We start from the raw sequence: 12,097 nt of genomic DNA, 5'->3' as shown, positions 1-12,097 counted from the left end.
GCCAACAGAAGGACCAGGCAGATCAGACTATTGTACAAAAATGTGAAATGGGATAGTACAATATGTTGTATTTCTGTGTAGTTTCCTCTAGATTAAAATTGGTAGAGGAAACATCAAATGTATTTTGTCTTTGCCTTCTTCACACAGGACAGAATGCAGTAGCAAGACAGCTGATTTTAAGTCTGGTAGATATCAGGTGAGTGGGTGATTCAAAATAGTTGAAGATGAAATGGATTGTAGAAATCTTGCCAAATTGCACAAGTGTTAATGAATAGTGGGTGGTAAGAAATATCATCTTCATATTTGTGTCACTAAAGTTTGGCAATAATAATCCTTCATACACATGACAGGTGATGATTAGAACTCAGTATTGGTGTTCTGCAGAGTAGTGGGAGAGATTTAAATCTGAGGTGTTGTATGAAAATGTCTTTTCTGCCACAGGAATGAAAAGTGTAGGTTGGGGTGATCTTTATCAGATTGCTTCACAAAAAAAAATATCATATGGCTTGCAACATTCATTGAAAATGTATTTTAATGCCTGAATTATATTTCTTACCTGCTTACCTCTGGGATAGCAGCCTTGAAGGGACAGCTAATTTAAAACTATCCAGAGCTTCTATATATGCCTCAAATCATTGCTTAGCTCTCTGTTCCTTGCATTCATCATTGAACTGAAAATCTGTAGTTAAATTACAGATGGTTTTCTAGGTGAACTTGTAAACATGGTTATATTTAGTTTTATATTTTGAATAATTTGAATAAATGATAAATGTATTACAGATTTTTTTGGTTACCTAAGTAGTTTTATCCATTTATATTTGTTAATTTCATGTTGTTAACTGTGTTCTGTTATCTAAAATCTGAAGCCTGAAGTTCAAACCTATCCCCAGTCCCCCACGTACCCTTCAAATAAGATGTCCGCAACTCCGAACTCTCTCTTTTTTGCTTTGTGTAGATAACTGTGATGTCTTGAACCCTTGGAGGGTTTTCGAAGTTCATCAGGTTTAAATGGAAATTTTCGCTGCTGGAGCTTCTTGATGGCCCTTCAGTGATTCACCAGTAGATTCTAGGGCATCATTGCTTTGGTTTAGTGTGGGTTGCAGGGAGAAGTCAACGAGGGTAGCCTTACTGTGGAAAATGTTTGCCAAACTTAAAAAGAAGATTGCAGAGGAGGCTGCCATTGCACCGCGGCCAGGAGGAGCTGCTCGAATCCCAAGGTCTATCAGCAAGGAGTCAGTTGCTTCTGTGGGAGCTGACTCAGGAGATGACTTTGTAAGTAGCTCTTCTTTCTTGTGGTTATTTAGCATGACACATGGGTATGGCCTTTGTAGGTGTTTTTCTTGATGCCTCAGAGTATTGTTTTGATAAAGGCTTTCTTTTGATCTACATATTTTTTTATTGGATTTAGTAATTTTAGCCACATAAACAGTTTAAAGTCTTACTCTTCTGAGTCTACGATTTTTCTCTTAGTTTTGAGCAGATCACCCTCTTTCAGGTGAAAAAAACTTTTTTTAGGAAAAACTTCCTAACAGGATCAAAAAGTGGAATGGTCTGCTTTGGGAGATAATGGGAGCCTCCTCACAGAAGGTCATAAATAAAAGATTGGATGTCCACTTGTTTAGAATGCTTTAGAGGATTTTCAGTCTGTTATAATTTGGACTAGATAACTTCTGAGGCCTATCCCAATTCTGAAATTCCCTATGTTCTCCATATTCCTCTTGGATTCTGAAAAATGTCTTCCCCTGGCTATTATTTCCTCAAGTGTATTCATTTTTAATGTCACTGATTATCTTTTATGAATACTGAGCATTGTGGTATGAGAGAGACTAGATGTATTAACTATTTGTCTATCTACCCTGAATTCTTTCTCACTGAATTGCTAAGCTTGTCAGTTGTGACTTTAGTGGAGAAGGTGGAATGGGAACATTTCTTCAATCTTAAAACTGATTTGTGGTTTAAAACACTGAAAAAGTAAGAAGTCAGTGTATTTGAGGAAATGATATCCTTGTGGATTACAGAGTTCCTTTGTTGAGTGACCTAACCAGTCTTTCAAGTCAGATGACTCTTCCCATTTTTATGCCATCTGGATCCTGGGTTGAATTACAAAGCGGTGGTTATTGTACATTTTATACATCAACAGGCTTCTAGACTTGAGTTTGCATTAACTGCCAGGTATAACAGGAAATACAAGTACACTTGTGCATCGGGTAGGAAGATACAGAGTTACCAGTACTAATGCTCTGGCAGGAGACCTATTTTCCCTTGATGCTAGATTGCATCAAGAACATCCTTTTCTAATAAATCAGAGCTGACTTCTGTAACAAAAAACCATATACTTAGAAACTGTACTTGGGGAAATACCACTCTTTGGGCCTTCAGACTTCATTTATTTGCCCTATTAGTTATATATCCAAAATGGATTATTCACTAACAACAATAGGCTTTCCCCTACCTCTCTCTTATGGGTTAAAAGTTTGAGTTTTTGGGTAAGGTTAACTGAGCCTCAAGAATTTCTGCCAGTATCATTGGTGTTTTCTTAGTTGTAAACCTAGTCTTTTCTTCTTATTTAAAGTAGATAAGTAATTCTTGTGCTATGTTACCATATTTCTTTTAGGATTGGATGCTTTGGAGGAGGATATTAAGAAGTAGTTTACTTTTAGGATTGTTGGTGTGAACATATTTTATACTTTATTTAAATATTTTGCCTCTATTGTTTTAATTTAAGATCTTGAGTAAAGTCATTTTCCTTCTCTTGGTTACTCACCTGTCAGATGTGAGAAGGCTAAAACTAGATGATCTCAGGGCTCTCATCTATCACTAACATTCTATTAGTCTATGAGTTTACAATGGATTTTTTCTAAGCAATCTGTATTCTAAGAAAGAGTCACATATCTTATGGGACCTTCTGAAAGAGACATTCAAGCTAATATTATTTATCTACAAACACTTTCTAAGATATATAAAGTAGATGAACAAAGGTAGTGTTATTTCCACTTTACAGACAGAAAAACAGAGAAGCCGAGAGAAGCCAAGGGACTTTGTTAAGGTCACGTAGTTAATAGCATAGCCCTGCCTTAAGTGAACATGTCTGAACAGAAGTTCTGGTTCATTGTTTACTTCCCAAAATTACTTTAAAAGTATTCCTCATTTGACTCTCCAGAAATGTTTGAACAGTATTTACCATTTTTTATAACTTGACAGGCTTCAGATGGAAGCAGTTCTAGAGAAGACCTTTCATCCCAGCTATTTAGAAGAAATGAACAGATAAGGAAACTAGAGGCCAAACTTTCTGGTAGGTTCATTAACTTGTAACAAAATAAACACAGTATCCCTGTGTCTGGAATAAAATGTAACCTGTGTTATAATTTGGATTATACCTGAATTTGAGATTGTCTTTACAAGGCTTAGTTTATCAGACATATTATCAATTTCTTTTCTAAATGAACAGAAGTATCTTTAATCACACAAAAAGCCCTGTCTTCCCCTTGTGATCTCATAGGTGTGGGGTTGCTCCTAGTGCAGAAACTGCCTTCCGTTGATGCGTATTGACAACTCATCTGTAAATTATAGTCTTAGAGCTGCCTGAGGCTCTGAGAGTTTAAATGACAGGCCTAGCATCACACAGCTAGTAGGAGAGGGAGAAAGATTATGAATCCAGCTTTTCCTGACTCAGGGGGAGGCCCTCTATCTGTTAAGCCACACTGGGCTTCTAAATGCATGCAGTGGCATGTGAGCTTTTGTCTGAGGATTTAAGAAGTGAGTACATTCTCAATCTCATCATTATTCTGCATTGTAGTACTTGCATTGCAATAACTGAAGGCAAGAAACATTTAAAGCAAAATTGATTTTGATTTGAGTTTAGGCCAAGTCATGGACTATGTGTCAGTTCTTTGATGAGGACCAACCCAGATGAGTGCCAAGAAATCAAACATCAAAATGTTACTCACCTGGGGATGAACTTTTTGAGCCACAGCAGTTTATGAACTCTTCTCATAAGACTTTGAGGAATTACAATATGTCTTCAAAGTAACACCCAAATCGGTAAACATCAAAGATCATTGAAGGAAAATGCAGCTTCAATAAAATCAGTACAGTGAAGTTTATATATCAGTACTGATCTTCATAAAACTAAGTAAGCATAAATGGTCAGTCAGCAAATTTTTTTCACAGTGTATTTTTTTTTTTTTAAAACAAAGTTAAGTTTCTTTTTCTAAGCAATTGAACTTAGCTTCTGTTATTCAGGTACTATAGTGAACACTATAGAGATCATGTACTACCTGAAATACATATATATTTACTTATTCTTTTATGTGAGTGGGAGTAATCTGGAGACATACTTCTTGTAGCTCTGTATTTCTGTGACTTTGTGACTAGAAAGGAAATAACTGATATCCTTGCACTCCATTAATTGTAAATTCAATACTCTGACTTGGGTTTTTTCTTCTTAGGTTAAAGCAAGAGTTACTTACTATACATTTTAAATATTGAAAAGCTAAGTCAACCGTTACTGGTTACAGTGTCTTATAGTCATGGAAATATATGACATTATAATGTTCACCTAAGACAAATACGCCCTTTTGCCCAAGGTACCTCCAAGAAGAGGCAGTAATAATGAAGGCAGTATGGCAAACAAAAGGAATGATAAACTTTCTAAACAAGAAAGGATAGGAAATCTTAAAAATGTACCTAGGAATTCCTTAACAAAACTTTTGGAATCAAAGTATGATTCCTTCCTAATGGAATATTTTCGTGTAGCATTGATGACTTCATGCAACTTTGTAAAACATTTTCAGTAATAGCATTTGGATCTTCTTTAATTTCCATTGATATTTTTCTTACTCCCAACACTTGTCTCCAGACAATAGCTGTTATTAATGCTTGTTTGGAAGAGTTTTTTTCAGTACTCCTTTTATTTTCTCAGTCTAGTAAGGCACAATTTCTTCCTGATGAATACAGTGTCTCATACTGGTACAACTGCAGACTGATCCTTTTAAAGACTTTACTTCTTTGTACACTCTAGGAATATCTTCTTAGGCTTGTGTTTTTTGGTGCTTTCAGTCTATGGCGTTCACCTAATACCCTTTTTATTAGGATTATAGTGGTAGACTGTTGAATTCACTAACAGTTTTGCAGTGAATTCATTTATGTCACTGTTACTAAGGCTATCTTCCACTAAAGACCTCCTATTATACTTTTTCTTGGAATGGAGGTCATCAGCCCTAGATTCTAGAAAGCCCAAGTTCTGATGGAACTTGGAAAGGTCTCAGTGTGGACCCAGTAAAGAAATCATGAATTTATTGTCAGAAGACTAGCCTAGTTGAGTACAAAGGGACTCATCACTTAGAGTTTTGATATGGGTGTGATAACTATTCTATTAAGGTATAAAAGAGTTGCCATTTATATTAGTGGAAGAAATACCCACACTGATGAAATCACAAATCATTGAAATATTAAAACAGGCCATATTTTATATTTCTTTAAATCAAAATAATGCTATTCCATTTCCTTCCTTCCCTTCCCCCCCAAAAAATCTCCAGAAAATTGGAAAGACAAATTAAGTGTTCAGCATAGATTTTATAGGAATAATTTACCTGTTGAAGGATACTTGGGTTTTATTGTGGAGTCTGGAAAATGAATAAAGTTTCCTGTGTATCCAGGTTTATGTTAATGTTTCTCCTTGGGTATGGCAAGTGTTGATCAGATTCCACTGAGCCAAGAGCGTCATAGTCCTACAATATAAAGTATTTATACTCTGAGGTCATACTGGCATTCTGTTAGCTGAGCCAGAATGGTACTCTCATGCAGTTTCGCTCGCTGTCTTGCAAGACTGTGAAAGTGTGGGCTGCAAATAGGTTATTTAATGAGTTGCCGGCTATCCCATTTATATAGCCAAAAAGAGAAATGGAGTCATGAATTTTGAAATGAATTATTTTAGTAGCAGAACATGATAATTAGAGCTGGTACTTGTTCTCTTGAATTAAGTAGGATCTCCTATTTGCATTCACTGTTTTGTACCATGATTAATTTGTTGTAGAACTGTTTACTTGTATTGTTCATTGTTAAGGAGAAGCTCTGTGCCTTAAATGATTTTTAATTTCACAAAATCATGTTCATTTTCAACTCATTTTTTTTATTTCCTTTCCAAATTTTTGCCCATTCCTGGTCTGTGCATCTCTCTTCCTTACCCAAGAGTATGCTGAACAGGTACGAAACTTGCAGAAGATAAAAGAGAAGCTTGAAATTGCATTAGAAAAACACCAGGATTGTACGTATTCTTTTCCTGTTTTCCCCCCACCCTTGGTTGAATTTTTTTAATAAAGTATTTGGATTTTTTTCCCTTTAAAAATTGAAATCTTTCAAAGTACTATATTTGGTATGAATTTGACTGCAAATATATTCTTTCTAGACAAAAAGTGTAATTTGCATTTATGTTGAATAAGTGAGAATGATTGTTATTGTCTTTCTTGGGCCAGTTTTTTTGGTATATTAAAACTTAAAGTTGATTATTAGTTTCCCTCAGTTGCCATCTAGTGACAACTGGGCAGCTACGTGGTGCAGTGGATAGAGCACCAGTGCAGGAGTCAGGAGGACCTGAGTTCAAATATCACCTCAGACACTTTACAGTTATTAGCTGTGTGACCTTGGGCAAGTCACTTAACCCCAATTGCCTCATCCTGGGTCATCTCCAGTCATCCTGATGAATATCTGGTCACTGGATTCAGATGGCTCTGGAGGAGAAGTGAGGTTGGTGACCTGCACAGCCCTCCCTCACTCAAAACAAAGTTAAGTGCAAGTCATGTCATCATTTTTCTGATGGCATGGTCTTCTTCAGCAATGAAAGATGAGCACACACATCCAGTGACAAGAGATTAAACTCTAGTCTCAGGAGAGCTGTCTTTTAGTCTTCACTCCCCTGGTGACCTGCTCTCTAACATAGAAACCTCTGGTGGTTATCATAGTAATAAGAGATTACATTTATGTTATGTTTTAAGGTTTACAAAATCCCTTGCATAATTGATACAACGGTCTTGTGAAATAAATAGTATAGGGATTATTATGTCTGATTTTATCAGTGAGGAAACTTTGCCTCAAAGAGGCTAAATATGACTTGCCCAGATAATGACAGAGTCATTATTTGAATCCAGGTCTACACATTCCAAGTCCACTGTACTATATTGCCTTCCTTCTAGTAAGATAATGTAAAATTTGCCTACATTGATGAAAGAGAATATATTTTAAGTCCTTTGGGCACCATACTACACATTAGAGAGATGCTGAGTGTAGTATAGAGGTAGTGTGTTATTTTAGTGTAATTTATGCTTGATTTAATTACCACTAATGCCTTTCAGGGGGAATAAATACCTACTTACCTGAACATTACTGAACCCAGGAGATCATGTTTGTTAATAATAGTATTAATATAGTCCAGTTCAGTGCCAATTTCCATAATCTTTTTGCTTGATGGCCACCTTTTCTCTTGGTGAATGTCTTAAAGTAAATTCTGATGCATTTTAAGACAGGTTGGTCCTGAAATAGTATCACTTTTTAAATAAAGACTCTCTGTTAACAGCTTCCATGAGGAAATTGCAAGAGCAGAATGAAACATATCAAGCCAACAGAGCCAAAATGGCAGAAGGAATGGCTTTGGCATTAGCAAAAAAGGACCAGGTAATGCAGATGTGGGTAGGCCCAACCAAAAGATTTGTGTTTAGTGGTATTACAGAATTATAATAAATGTTTTTATGATAGCTAAGGATAAAAAGAATTGCACTATTATGCAGATTCTTTGACTTATCTTTGGACTTGGGGTTGGGGAAATAGTGAAAAGAAAACAAAAAACAAAACCAACCTGATTTTACTAGTGAAATATGTGCCAGGGTCTAAAAGACCAATGAGATTCTTCCATCTCCAGCTACAGGTTTATGGAGTGGAGAAAGAAAGTACTACCCTAGTAGCATCCTCACTTTTCTGGAGGTCAGACTTTCATTTATGCTGGTGAGATGAGTATGTTTTTTTTTTTTTGTACTCCTAAAACTTGAAAGTAAACAGTTTATATAGTTTCTATGAAACACAAGCAGTAGAGTGTCTACAGTTCACTTTTTTAGAAGTTTTTAAGCCACATTCAATACTTAATGATTCAGTTTATACAGAATTCTAATGACTAGAAAGGGAAGAACATGAGGCAGACACACTGGCAATAGGAGTAATAACTATCAACTTTGTGGCAAGGGAGGAGGCAAAAAATACTTTATCATAACCTAGTATAGAAATTATGAATTCGAATTACAACTTAGAGCCATTAAATAAATATTAAATTATAGAGTTTTGAGGTTTTTTTGGATTGAGTTTTGAAATTTTAGAAAGTACATTGCATGTGTTATTTCATCTGATTCTCATGGTGACCTGGGGGGGGGGGGGGCAGGAACTACAGACATTATTATTTCTGTTTTGCAAATTAGAATGCTGAAGTTTGAGGGAGATTAAGGGAGTTAATTACCCATGGCCACACAGTATACTCTCTTTAAGGAAGTGAAGAGGTATGTTCTTCAAGAACAGGTTAAAAATGATGAAGTTGTGGCAATTAAAATGGTCAGCTTTAGTCTTCTGAACAATTTATTTTTGGAATACTCTTTCTATCAGTGATAACTGAGTAAATAAGTTATAGCTATATTTTAGAAGAGGTGGTGTTTGGAGTGAAGTGAGGAGTTTGCAATCATGGGCCATTGGGACATATTAATAATAGCGTTATTGTTTAATTTGCTTCTCTGCAAAAAAAATCTATTTTTAAGGTGATTTTTTTTAAAGTTTGCTTCTGTCTAATAACTAACAAATAGTGCTTTAAGGTTGCAGAGCACTTTACAAATATTATCTCATTTTATCTTCACAACAACTCTGGGAGGTAGGTACTATTATTATCCTCTTTGTAACAGATGAGGAAACTGAGGCATACAGGTTAAGTGATAGCTAATAGGTGTTGAGGCTGGATTTGAATCCAGGTCTTTCTGACTCCAGGTCCAGCACGTTGTTTACTGTACCACCTAGCTGCCTCTATATAATTTTTTACTTCCTGATACTAGCATCTGTTTGGTAAAGTGAAAAGAGGACATAAAAATTATGACATGGATATAGCTAATGGGAAAGTGTCTCTAGGATTGATTTAGATTTTTTTTCAGATCTTCTTTAGTGTGTGAAATGATAATATGTTTGAGCTTTGTTCCTTTGACTTATGCTGGATAGGACATTGTATGGGCACATGCCTCACAACATTGCTCTAATGCATTATTGCAATAGCATTAGTGGTTATAATAACCAGACCCCATGTGAAATTCTGTTGTAATGTTGTTACAGCTACTGTTATTATTAAAATGCTATTCCTATAGTGTTAACCACTCTCACTTCTCAGCAAAGCTTTTGTTAAGTGAGATGTGCCATTGAGAATTAAGTGTTAGACTTTAGCTTTGGTGTCCAGTAGCTGGTTAAAACTCTATAGCCTTTGATCCTTTTGCATATTTTCATAAGTTTATTTTGTTATTTCATTTATAACTTGTTTCTTAATATTAAGCCAAATTAAATGTTTTGTAACAGGATTTTTTCTTAAAATCTTGGCATTGCTATTCTTTAAAACTATAATAATTTTTGTGGTTTTCTTCTCTTTTTTAGGAATGGGCAGAGAAGTTGACTCAGCTTGAAAAAGTGAGTTGTGTTATTATTTTTCTCAGAGTTAGATGTTTGTCTCTGGATTTGAGAAATCTGTTTTTTGGCTTGCAACAAATGAGGCATGAAAGGAATAAGTATTATTGGCAGAGGCATCCCTGTAGGAGGTAAAGCTGATTGGAAAATCTCTTTATATTCTTTTTTTTTTTAAATCGGGAATGTTTAGAAGAATAGTCAGAGTAGAGAGTGTTCTGTGGTCTCAGCACAAAGTTGCTTAAAAAAAAAGCATCAACCTTCTCCTGACTGGGTAATGTTCAGAAAAGTTGACTGCTCCAGTAGCCTTGGCAGGCCCTGAAGTATCCTCTGCAGACCTTAAGATGTTTCTTCTTAGCCCTCCAAATAGAGACAAGGTTTGCTTTCAAACCTAGAAAGGAAAAAAAAGCACATTTTTAATTTCAGATAATCAGTAACATCAACTATTCACATGTTCCACTACTAATCCATTATTCATTCTCACTAAACATAACTTCTCTTCTGATACAGTGAAGGATAGAAATCCTCACTTATCTTCTAGCATGAGGTAGCCAGATCTAAAATCCATCCATAGCAACTCTTGGTTATCAGAAACTAGGTTTGAGTACTGCATAATTTGCACATAACACTGAGTTAAGCTAGGGGTTTTCTGAAATTTGTTTTTTCCCATGTCTTTCCCCAGCTCATGTTTTAAAATGTTGTTTTCCAAACTAATTCCCAAACATAGGTAGAAATATGGTAGAATCTACTAATACTGGCCGTTAGGTCCTGGAATAAAAGACTGACCAGAGAAATTTTTAAGCCAAAGAGGAGGCATTAACCTTCAAAGTTCTCCCTCAATTAGTCTTGAGTATTTTCATATGCCAAAATTGCTACCCATAACTGGTATTTTTGATAAAGGCATAATTTAATTTTTTGAGTGAAAAAAACATCATTACCAGCAAAATTTTCTTGAGTTCCTATGACATGGAGTACTAGGGTTTTGTGGAACATAGTTGTAAATCATGTGCTCAATAAAACCACAAATTTCAATGATGATTGCCCTCTTAGGTAAAAGGATTACTTAGGTCAGATATTCTCAAGCTAAATGAAATGTTGTAAAAGTTGTGGTTCTTAAAATATTGAAAACCACTGAGTTAACAAACTCGACTTTATTTATGTGTTCCTAGAGAGATATGCTAAATAAAATTTGACCTGAGTTTCCTTCATTTGATTCTAAGAAAAATCATCTTTGGGCTTAATTATAGGGCAATGAAAATATTTGTCTAGGACTTTTAAACCACGATGAAGATCTTGTAGATGATTTTAATTCTTTTTAAATTAGAGATAGAAATAACCAGTACATTTGTGATCCTTTACAATAATTCTTGGTCAACCAATTTGGCTTGCTGACACCATTCATGTCTAATTGTTGTCAGTTTAGCTAGTTCCACTTGAACATATTGTAATTTTTAAAGGCATTCAGTCATCTTTGTTTTTGGAGGGGGGAGGCGAGGCAGTTGGGATTAAGTGAATTGCCCAAGGTCACACAGTAAGTGTCAAGTATCTGAGTCCAGATTTGAGCTCAGGTCCTTCTGACTCCAGGGCCACCTATCTGCCCCTAGGCTTTCAGTCTTGATCTAGTTATTAGTCAACCAGTTTAGGTTGTCATTGTGAATGCAGAAGGGAAATGGCTATTTGGAACGGATGGTCAAATTTAATTACCTAAATGCTTCAAATAATCTTGGTCCTCATCACTGGCTATTTTGTAAAATTATTTGTTAATTGAACATTATTGCTAATTATTCAGTCTTGGTCGCAGTTATAATTCTTAACATTGTTAACAAAATATTAAGAAGCTGTTAATATCATAAAGTTATTAAGATAATAAAGAATATTCAACTAGGGACTTTTCTTTAGTAAAAATTCTTTCTGCAAAAAACCATACCCACTTCCTCTTAGTGTCTAAGGTGGTATCTTGTTTTTTCAAATAGGATAAAAGGCTGTTGACAGCTCAGTTACAGGAACTGAAGAATCAAAGTTTGAATCTATTCCAAAAGAGGGATGAAATTGATGAATTAGAGGGATTCCAGCAGCAGGAGCTGGCTAAAGTCAAGCACATGGTGAGGATCTCTGTTAAGTACATTTAGTACGCACTTAATAAAATCTTTTTGAAGAGATTCATTTTACCTGATGAAAGTTAAAACAAATACCGATAGTTACTCTTAGGTCATTGCCATTCAAATCTTTTTTGTTTTGAATACACATGCATTTTTGTTCATATACGCTGAAAATCTTTCATGGACAGGATGGTATTTCTCTGTGGTACTCATGCTTGTCTTTTTTGCACTAAAATTGATTCACTAAAATATAAAATTACTGTGCATATATATAATTTCCTTTGGGGCTTATAAGTTTACTTTGCGTATAT

At 35.3% G+C, this 12,097-nt stretch overlaps 1 protein-coding gene across 4 annotated transcripts in view; it reads left to right on the top strand.

Moving 5' to 3' along the window:
* GOLGA1 (golgin A1) overlaps positions 1 to 12,097 on the top strand; it is a 65,166-nt gene that overhangs the window by 7,059 nt on the left and 46,010 nt on the right. For 2 of the 4 annotated variants that reach the window (XM_072631894.1, XM_072631891.1), the window contains exons 2-8: positions 148 to 196; positions 956 to 1,272; positions 3,202 to 3,292; positions 6,191 to 6,265; positions 7,571 to 7,668; positions 9,661 to 9,693; positions 11,661 to 11,789. In XM_072631894.1, coding sequence (XP_072487995.1) covers positions 1,138 to 1,272; positions 3,202 to 3,292; positions 6,191 to 6,265; positions 7,571 to 7,668; positions 9,661 to 9,693; positions 11,661 to 11,789 — 561 coding nt within the window. In that variant the 5' untranslated portion in view covers positions 148 to 196; positions 956 to 1,137. Of the gene's footprint in view, positions 1 to 147; positions 197 to 955; positions 1,273 to 1,897; positions 3,047 to 3,201; positions 3,293 to 6,190; positions 6,266 to 7,570; positions 7,669 to 9,660; positions 9,694 to 11,660; positions 11,790 to 12,097 lie in introns of those variants that run through there. The other 2 variants (XM_072631892.1, XM_072631893.1) reach the window with 2 other exon arrangements.

The sequence above is a fragment of the Notamacropus eugenii genome, chromosome 1 (assembly GCF_028372415.1).
Source record: "Notamacropus eugenii isolate mMacEug1 chromosome 1, mMacEug1.pri_v2, whole genome shotgun sequence".
NCBI lineage: Eukaryota > Metazoa > Chordata > Mammalia > Diprotodontia > Macropodidae > Notamacropus > Notamacropus eugenii.
This window is presented reverse-complemented; position numbering and strand designations above follow the sequence as displayed.